Source organism: Panonychus citri, unplaced genomic scaffold, assembly GCF_014898815.1.
Source record: "Panonychus citri isolate SS breed McGregor unplaced genomic scaffold, ASM1489881v1 Contig00136, whole genome shotgun sequence".
NCBI lineage: Eukaryota > Metazoa > Arthropoda > Arachnida > Trombidiformes > Tetranychidae > Panonychus > Panonychus citri.
The window spans coordinates 1,898,697-1,908,921 of NW_026515541.1; the positions used below are offsets into that span (position 1 = coordinate 1,898,697).

At 31.0% G+C, this 10,225-nt stretch overlaps 3 protein-coding genes across 3 annotated transcripts; 2 read left to right on the forward strand and 1 right to left on the reverse strand.

Annotated features, from left to right (window-relative positions):
- Positions 1 to 43: 43 nt before the first annotated feature.
- Positions 44 to 1,061, forward strand: LOC128392257 (cysteine-rich PDZ-binding protein-like). Its single transcript, XM_053352253.1, has 3 exons — positions 44 to 386; positions 489 to 620; positions 842 to 1,061. Exons 1-3 carry the CDS (start codon positions 305 to 307, stop codon positions 922 to 924), a joined length of 297 nt encoding a protein of 98 aa, XP_053208228.1. The 5' UTR covers positions 44 to 304; the 3' UTR covers positions 925 to 1,061.
- Positions 1,062 to 1,426: 365 nt separating this feature from the next.
- On the reverse strand, positions 1,427 to 5,097 carry LOC128392256 (calcineurin subunit B type 2). The gene is made up of 7 exons (XM_053352252.1): positions 4,976 to 5,097; positions 3,515 to 4,813; positions 3,046 to 3,085; positions 2,572 to 2,748; positions 2,395 to 2,454; positions 2,132 to 2,316; positions 1,427 to 1,778 (listed from the first exon to the last, which is right to left on the reverse strand). Exons 2-7 carry the CDS (start codon positions 3,515 to 3,517, stop codon positions 1,731 to 1,733), a joined length of 513 nt encoding a protein of 170 aa, XP_053208227.1. The 5' UTR covers positions 3,518 to 4,813; positions 4,976 to 5,097; the 3' UTR covers positions 1,427 to 1,730.
- Positions 5,098 to 6,577: 1,480 nt separating this feature from the next.
- Positions 6,578 to 9,714, forward strand: LOC128392386 (long-chain-fatty-acid--CoA ligase 4-like). The gene is made up of 2 exons (XM_053352403.1): positions 6,578 to 7,448; positions 7,905 to 9,714. The coding sequence occupies exons 1-2, from the start codon at positions 7,429 to 7,431 to the stop codon at positions 9,628 to 9,630; spliced, it is 1,746 nt and encodes a 581-aa protein (XP_053208378.1). The 5' UTR covers positions 6,578 to 7,428; the 3' UTR covers positions 9,631 to 9,714.
- Positions 9,715 to 10,225: the final 511 nt, after the last annotated feature.

The window sequence follows — 10,225 nt, forward strand, 5'->3', positions numbered from 1 at the left end:
AACAAATGTTACTTCATATTTTTCTTGTGTCAAAACAAGAGAAATTGAGCTTTTAATTAACTAATTGTTTCTGTTTTAAATCGCAACAATTTAAATTGATTTGTTTACTTAGTCGAACTTTTAATCGATTAACTCTCTTTCTTTAATTATCTTCGTCTGAGTCTACATTTTCAATTAGCTTTTCTTAAACCTTTGTTGTTATTTGGTCGTTTGTTTTTTTTTTCAATTTCTATATTTTGTTTTTTTTTATTGTTTACAATCAAGATCGTTTCTATTAATTAATTTACGCAATTAACAAATTATAATGGTTTGTGAAGCTTGTGAAAAGAAACAGAGTAAAGTTATCGTTCCAGATAAATGGAAAGCTGGAGCTCGTAATACTAATGGTAAGAACTTTTTTTTTTCATTCTTTTCACTTTTAAGAATATAAATTGGGCCTTGTATTTTTGTGGTCTAATTAATTGTTTACTTTTTGTTTTACAATTTAGAAAGTGGAGGTCGTAAAATTAACGAGAATAAAGCCCTATCATCGCGAAGTCGATACAATCCTGTGGCTCAATTTTCTAAATGTAAAATTTGTAGACAAAGAGTTCATGTCATTGGATCTTATTATTGTCAATGTAAGTCTATTGATCGTCGTTGAAACAATCTAAAAATTGTATCAATCAAATTGTAACGCAGAGATTTAATCACGATTGCAACTTTTATTAATTTATAGATTGTAGTTTAATGCTCTCGTTAAATGACAATTGAAAGCAATTCAATTCCAACAGTTTGTTATATATAATATTTGATAATGATGATTAATGAATTTTGTTGATTTTTCTTTGATTCTTTTCAGCTTGTGCTTACAAGAAAGGTATATGTTCAGGATGCGGGAAAAAGATGCTGGATACCAAAAATTATGTTCAATCTGCAGTTTGATTGAAATTGCATTTGTATTATCACCTCATGAATTGATGCCGATGGAAGTGGTCATGCTTTTGGTTGGAAGTGATGGACAAAAATGCTAAACGAATACACTCAATAAATTGTACAACACAGAATATAAGTAAAAAAAAGAGACAAGGACAAAATTTTTATCCAATTTTTGTTAACCTATCAAGAAGAAGAAGCAGAAAAGATAATATTGCAAAAGGAGAAAGAAAAGTGACCATTAAAAGAAATGAGAAGGACATTGGATTGTGTAGATCAGCGTCATCATTTAACGATGAAAAAGCCCACAAAGGCCACAAGAAAATTATCGTCATCTCTTCTGTCTTTTCATCGGGATAATTTCTCCTTAATCATTCATGAGTCAATCGAATATCGATTTCCAATTGAAGGCGCTTCCACCATCGGCAGTTTTATCATCGGAGAAAGAGAGGAGATAAATAGAGACACAGAGGGAGTGGGGATTCAGAACAAGAATACTATCAATCTCATGTAGTAGTACACAGCTTATGTTTATTTGGGTTTGATTAGTGTTTTTCGTTTTTGTTTAGAACTTTTTCTCCTCCAATTTTCGTTGAACAACGATAAAAAAAAGAGAAAGTGAAAGAGAACACATTAAAGAACGTATTAAGGATGGCAAAAGAAGAGGATCAAAAAAGAGGAGCGGGAAACATCCAGATCGTTTTTTCTTTGTAAATTTTTCTTCTGTTGGTCTGTTACAAATGATAAATGAATAAAACCAAGGTCCAAAATAAGCATGAGCATGATTCCATTAAGCATTTTGATTAGTGTGACAATCAAACTTCTACAATCATCTTTTTGTGGATATCGGTGTTTCCTACAACCTGTTGTGTGGTAATCAGAGAGAGAGAGAAAATAATCAAGATGGAAAAGTTGAATGAATTAGTCGTGCAAATGAAACATTGTTTTCATGGATTCAATACCAAAATCTACAGAATATCAAGATCAATTATCAATGATAACATTGAATCAAAGTGGAAATTTGAGATGAAGATGAAATTACAGTAGGATTTAACATTAGTAATACTTCATCTCTTTTCCTCTCAACGGAAATGTAACAAAGAAAATAAGATGAATACATATGATGTATAAAAGAAAATTCTAATATGTATTCAAACTAAACTATCATGAAATCGATAAGTAATTAACTAATAGAATAGAAGATAAATTTTCTTACCGCACAAAATTCTTCAAAAGATATTTTTCCATCTTCATCTTTATCCGCGAAAACAATTGTTTTGTCCACAATTTGCTGTAATTGAGTGTCTTTCAAATTATTACCAACCATCATTTTAAGTACTTGAAATAATTCACCATTCGAGATGAAACCATCATTATCCATATCATAGATTCGGAATGCAACTAAATGAGAAAACAATAATAATCATGATCAATCCAATAACCAGAGAAATGTCAACCGATATCAATATTAATACTTACATCTTAATTTTGACTCTTTATCACCTTTAACACTAAATTGTGAAACTCCTTGAATGAATTCTGTGTGTGAAAATAAACAACATGAAATTGATCAGAAACCCTCAAATATGATAATCAATCACCAAGTATCAATTGTATATTAGATAAAAATTGGTCATGTTGGATAAGCTTAATTACCCTTGAAGTCCACCTCTCCATTTCCATCAGTATCAAATATATCAATTACTCGTTGAACCAACGGATTCTGTTGTAATTCAGGTAGAATCATGAATTCCTCCACACTGAGAGACCCAGAATTGTCTAAATCCAGTTTTTTAAAACGTTTACCAAGTCTTTTGATCTCATCAGCATCAACTAAATAGATGATAAAATAATATCATCAATAAAATAGGAAGAAGAAAAGTAAAAAAAAAAATTAAAATTAATGACATATACATAAATTGATATTACAATTACGAGTCAATTTGAGACACAATTAACACACAGAATCAATGAGAAATGTTGTAAATAAAAATATAAAATCAAAGTAAATCTCATCCCATAAAAATCAATCGATTAAAACAAGTTAAACCGTAAATACTATTAATATAAAACATATAATAATAAAAAATATAATTTCTACCAAGGTTAACACTCAGTCAAGTTACTTACAAGTAGAGCACATTTCCATTGGTAAAGACGATTCATTTCCCTGTAATGAGAGTGTCAATTAATGTCCATGTTTTAGATGACCATTGGGAAAATTGATCGTAAACAGAACCAAAAAAAAAACAATTTAAATCATGAAGGAAAGAATGATTTAAAAGAGAGATACAGGTAAAGAGAAGCCAATGTTATATTAATTGTGTGTGATTACAATGGAATAATCAACAACCAACATTGGATGATATCCAAAGGCAATGATGAAGATACGATGATCCAAAAAAGGTGGAGAATCATGAGAAAAAGAAAAAGAAAAAAAAAGAGATAAATTAAAATAGAATAGAATTAGCATTGGGTCATCATTTGGAATAAAATTGAAGTTGATTATTTTTAGAGAGAGAGAGAGAGAAAAAATAATAGAGAATTTTAACAAAAGCGAAATAGGAAATAGAAAATTTTGTTAACAGGATATACGAACCATTTTGATTGTTGAGATTGATTAAAAATGCAAGGACCAAAAAGAGAGATGGTATTAATTGTATGTAAAGATGTGAAGAGATGTTGTTGTTGTTGTGATTCCGAGGTCGAGAAATGTATCAACAATGAAGGATGAAGCTGATGGGAGATGATGAATATAAATATGTGTATAAATGATGGTGATTTTCGCTCTCTCTTTTTCTCTGTGTGATGTTGTTACTTTTACTGTTATTATTGTTGTTGATGATGATGATAAGAGGAAAGCGATGAGAGAAAAGAGAGTAGGACAGAGTAGAAGAAGAAACGAAAAGAGAGAATTACTGAGAAAGGCAGAAAGAGAATAACTTATATGTTAGTGGAAGAAGAAAAAAAAAGAAAGAGGATGATGGAGAGATAGACAGAGAAATGAGAGAGAAGATGAAAAAATCAATTAACAGGCAAATTGTAGATGAAAATGAGGATCGCAGATGATTAAAGGTGAACACCAGAAGGATAATGATTGGATGACAATTAAAACACAACAACTGACTGGTTAGTAAAGAAAAGGAAGAAGAAGAAGAGAGAAAGAGACACACACAGACACAGAGAGAAAGTGAGAAAGTGAGTACTAGTGAGAGATGGATGAAAAGTAGGTAAGAGAGAGAGAGAGAGAGAGAGAGAGAAGAGAATTGGTAATTGAAAAAGAAGAGAGAAGAAAAATTTCAAACTGATCTTCTTTGCCTATGAAAAAGATACTTGTTGTTACACTATAGCAGATTTGGCGACATAAAACTAGGCAATAGAATCACAATTAACATCCAACGAATGATAATAGATGATAATCAACAGCGATAATAATGATTTGTTAATGGAAAAGATATAAAACTCAATTCAGCTGATTTACCATTTACCAGTTTTTACTTCGCTAAAACCTTCAGTATCTTTCTCAGGCTCTGAAACCTTGAGTTTTTTTCTCTTCTCTCCCTCATTCACTTACTTTTCTTTCTTTCTCTTTCTCTCTCTCTCTTCTCTATCTCACTCATTTTCCCTGATTACGCTCATGCTCGTATTGTAGTAATTTAAATTACCATGATTTCAATTATTATGAGAGAGAAAAGAGAGAAAGATAGAAACGAGAAGATACAATTCCAACAATAGGATTGACGAGAAACATTGATAGAGATAAATCCATGATTCTTTCAACTGAAACTTCATGACTGGGATTACCAAGAGAGGGAATACAACCGATAACAATGGTCACTTTGGGTCAAATCCATGGGACGTTAATCAAACCAAACGATAACAAATGAGAATCAGTCATCTGAATAAAAATTTATAAACAAAAACAAATTGTCAATGTGTTTATATGGATAAACATAATTAGCTACTTTCTGTTTGTCCCATTAAGTCATTGGACTATAAAAGATTAACTAATTAATCAATTATTCGGCCTAACAACTTAATCCACAAGTTCCATACTTACAATTATCTTCTCATGGGTCCACCTAAATGGTAATTTATTAATTGTCACATTGATTAAATTGAGAACAACAAGTTCAACTCTAATTAAATGAAATAATTAAGAGTATAAACAAGATAAATAAGTTGAAATGGAAAAGAAATTAGTTTAGTTTGTAATCGAATTCATAGATGGCGCTATGTTGGCCGATTTTCTTCCAATTAATTAATTGTCATCGACTCTTAATTAATTTTCAAGTAATTTATTAGGTTTTTTTAAGTTATTACAAACTCAGAAATGATGATTGATTGTGCTGGAGTATATTAGAGTTGGTTTATTTATTGAAAGCCAGAGATAATGATAGTTAATTGTTTGGAAGATGAAAAAAAGTTTCAATTTGGAGTTTGAAAAGTTTAATTAACAATTTAGTTGATTTGGATTTTAATTGATGAGAAAACGATTTAGATATAAAATTTACATAAAATCTTTACCTTATTATATTAGATAATCTATTGTTTGGGTTAATTGTTTAATTACAACTTGTAACCTTCAAGGTTAATTAATTAATTGATTATTTAATTATAATCAGATGGAAAATACCTTGACTAGAAAATTAAATAACAATCGGATGATCAGTTAATTGTTACATTTTGTTTTGTTGGGGTTTACACAATTTGGTTAAATATTAATCACGTTGTAAATCAAATAATAATGAATAAGATGAGTTGAATTAAAGTTAATTGTTGAAATCGTGATTGTGATCAACCTGGTTTCCATTAATAAACTTATCTTGATTAAAGAAAGGAAAAAAAAACAAATTAATGAATAACAATCAAGCATCAATTCAATGGTTTGTCATGATAATCAAAATTATTTCCTTTCCAAATCAAACTGATCTTAATTATGATACAACGTTAGACAATCGTGATTAAATCAATCGCAATCAAATATAACAATCAACGATTGTAAAATAATATTCATTGATTGTGGTAAACAAAAAGTTTGATTCAATTTTTTTTAATCACTGATAACATATGATATTGATTAACATCAATATTATTAAAAAATTCTGATAGTTATTGATTAAATTGATTCAGACAATTTATTGATAAAAATTAAACAATTACAATGAGTCATCATTAATAAAGTCACATATTAATTATTAAATCAATCACTACATTATTGTATTATCAACGGGGCTCTGATTGTTGGCCAAAAATCAAACCGGATTAATGGTTAATTAACTGTAATCGTGAGCTTGCCACCCTTGAGATTTTAATTCCTTTGGTTAATAATCAACTATAACAATTAACGTTTAATCATTCACGAGGTATACTTATTATTAACCAACATTAATTCACTTCAATTAATTCTGACTAATCAATTTAAAACTCACACACATACAAACCACTTAACTGTTTCTCACAATTTGTATGTCATTTGTATTTTCCCTTATTATTATTATTATTATCAATTGAATAGATTGTAAAAAAAATACAAATAAAAGTTAATAGAAAATAATCTAATTCTAAAAAAATTAAGAGACGAAAATAATTATTTCGATGGAATCATTTTCCTTTTCAATTTTCCCGCTTTTCTTTTCCTCCCTTGGGTGGGTTACATTGATTTCTAATCGGTTCCAATGTTGACTCTGTGAAGATGAAAACAATCAATGATTAATTTTGTGTTTCTCTTTTTAATTTAATGACAATTAGTGAATTTGGAGTAATTGTTTCTTTCTCTTTTTCTAAATTGTGAATTAAAAGAATCACCAGATTGTGTTGTACACCATTTGAAATTGTTTCGATTACTCTTGAAATAAATTGTTCTAAAAGTGGAAGGAAAAAAAAAATTCTATTGGAAAAGAAAAAGGTACAAAAAATTATGATTCTATTTGATTATATTGGTTTGTCTTTCCATTTGATCTCTACGTAAATAAAATGGATTTATCATTGGCTGTGAATTATTTATCATTAAATTATCATCAACATCGTCATCACTCATTACTAAAACTACTGTTGCAGTTACAACCATGGATTTGGTTAAAATGTCATTTGGTTGTCAGATGAAAATCAAAGGTTTCATTTTGATAATTTTATGTCTCATATTATCAACTTTATTTTATTGTCTTGTTGGTGATCAAAAGCCACTGAGGATCATTTATGATAATCATCTATCTCAAAGTTTGGTTAAGATAAAGAATGTTGTGGTTCCTGCAGTTGAAGAGAATAGAAATTATTACCTTTCCAGTAACACCCAACAGCAAACAACTTCCGAATTAAAGGAGAAATACCTCAAGAATCTTGGATTTATTTCTAATCCAAGATTATTTCCTAATTCTAAATGGGCCAATGTTACCTTACCCGTTTTTGTCACTGCCATAAAGAGTAACGAGATCCATTTTATCAGAGAATTGGTTCAATCATTGCAAGAAAATTATTCGCAAGCTTCATTACTCACTTACCTTCTCAACATGGATGAGGATGAAACGGAGATCGTAAGTGAATTTATTTTTCCTTTTTGTTTTTTTTTCTCTTCTCTTGGAATAGAATAGAATTTAATATCTAATATCTTTTGTCTATTTATATATTCTCTTCCCTCTCAGGTTACCCAATTTTGTAATTCATCTGTATCTTGTATCAAGATCAACAACAATTTATCTAATTCAGTTTCTTTTAGTGTAGTTAATTTAATTACTGTGTATATAAAACATTGATTGATTAGCAATTAGTGTTGAAATTGCCATTGATCATTGAACAATTAACCAAATATCGATTGTGACAAGTTTTGTGTTAATTTATTTTGTTTAATTGCATCGACAATTAATTGATGTGATCTTATTATTATTATTATTTTAATGTTGGTTCAACAACAATTAACTCTGTGACTGTTTGGACCTTAATTTTAACTTGGTACCGATTATATTGGACATTAAACTGACCATTGATTTTAGTATAAACGGAATAATGAATTTCATCAAATCAGCTGTTTTTGTCTACGACACAGTGACCCTACCTGGGTACTATTTGGCAGGTAAACCCTGGGCATCGAAGTCCATTACCTTTGGACGGAAAAATAATACCAAAGTGCTGGTCACTCCAAGTATAAATCCGGAAACTGGACTACCCGAGTTGACCATTGTCCGAGTGGGTGATCAGCCAACTTCTCACCTTGATTCGCATGAAACTGTTGATTCGGCGATGGCTGAAGTTTTCAATCGATTCTCATCTAAACCATGTTTGGGATATCGTGAGGTTTTGTATGAAGAGGAAATCATTTCGCCCGAATCCGATAAACGGCTTAAAAAGAAGGTGTTAGCACCCGCTTACAATTGGCACACATTTGCTCAGATCGATAAATTGGTCGACGATTGTTCAAGAGGTTTATTGTCACTTGATTTGGTCAAATCAGGTGACCGAGTGGTCATTTTTGCAGAAACTCGAATGGAATGGCTAATCACTTTTCATGCTTTATTACGTCTAAACTGTCCAGTGGTCACTCTGTATGCTAATCTTGGTTCGGATGGGATTGTTCATACTCTTAATCAATCAGAGGCAACGATTGCTATTGTTTCACCTGAGGTATTACCCAAACTGACCCAATTACGAGGTGAACTTAAACATCTCAAGAATTTAATTCTCTTAGAAAGTAAAGGTTGTCTCCCAATGGAGACAACTGAGCTCGAATCTTTGTACAATGTTATTCAATGGTCACGACTTTTGTCGACCGGTGGATCTGCATCACCACACTTGAAACCTTCCTCTCGACCAACCGCTGATTCAACTGCTCTTATCATGTACACCTCTGGTTCAACTGGAGTCCCAAAAGGAGTTGTCATTAGTCATAAAAATTTTCTGGCCGCAGTTCGCGCCATGAATACCATTTTGTCCCAATATCAAGCGAAAGACGGTAATTACATTGGTTATCTACCTTTGGCTCATATTTACGAATGTGTCGTTGAACATTGTATGATGATGATGGGCCATCCCATTGGCTACTCATCTCCTTTAACTTTGACCAACAATTCACCAGGAATTAAGCCTGGAGTCGAAGGCGATTTAACGGTCCTCCAACCTCGATTACTTTGTGGTGTACCTTTGATACTTGAACGTATCCGTAAAGAGGTAACCAAAATGGTCGAGGCTAAAGGCGGTATTGCAGCTAAACTGTTTCACTTTGGTTTAGATTATAAAAATTATTGGATGTCAAAAGGATTCCAAACACCATTAATGGATCGACTAGTTTTTTCTCGAACTCTTTCCGCTCTCGGGGGTAAATTGGTTGCCATCGTTTCCGGTGGAGCTCCTCTCTCAGTAGAAACCCAGTACTTTGCACGTGCGTGTTTCTCATGTCATTTAATCGTTGGCTATTCAGCCACGGAAGTTTGTGCGGCAAGTACCTGTATGGATCTTGGAGACATGAGCCTTGGTAATGTGGGTTACCCGTTATTCAATGTTAAAATCCGTTTAATCGCTTGGGAAGAGGGAGGATATCGACCAGATGATAAGCCTAATCCACGTGGGGAAATCCTTATCGGTGGTGATACAGTGGCCATGGGCTATTATAAGAACCAAGAGGAATCCGATGCCGCTTTCAAATTTGAAAATGGCCTCATATGGTTTTATACTGGAGACATTGGTGTAACATCAATATTATTAAAAAATTCTGATAGTTATTGATTAAATTGATTCAGACAATTTATTGATAAAAATTAAACGATTACAATGAGTCATCATTAATAAAGTCACATATTAATTATTAAATCAATCACTACATTATTGTATTATCAACGGGGCTCTGATTGTTGGCCAAAAATCAAACCGGATTAATGGTTAATTAACTGTAATCGTGAGCTTGCCACCCTTGAGATTTTAATTCCTTTGGTTAATAATCAACTATAACAATTAACGTTTAATCATTCACGAGGTATACTTATTATTAACCTTAACAAATTGATTAGTAAAATTAGTAAATCATAATAATTAAACCTGAAAACAGTAAAAAATTAAAGTCGTAATCTCAAATTTCAACAGATTTTAACTAATATCAATACAACAATTAGCTAAATTGTAGTAAATCAATATTACTATTAATATAAATATTGACACACGACACTAAAGTTTAGTTAACAATACGAATTGATTTTTTCAAATTCCAATAATCAGATAAGTTAATTGTCTGCAAATCAATAAGTTTAATTTTCCTAATTGTTAATAAGAATTGAATATCAAATATCAGAGTAAAATTTTAAAATATCAAAACTTAATTGCGATC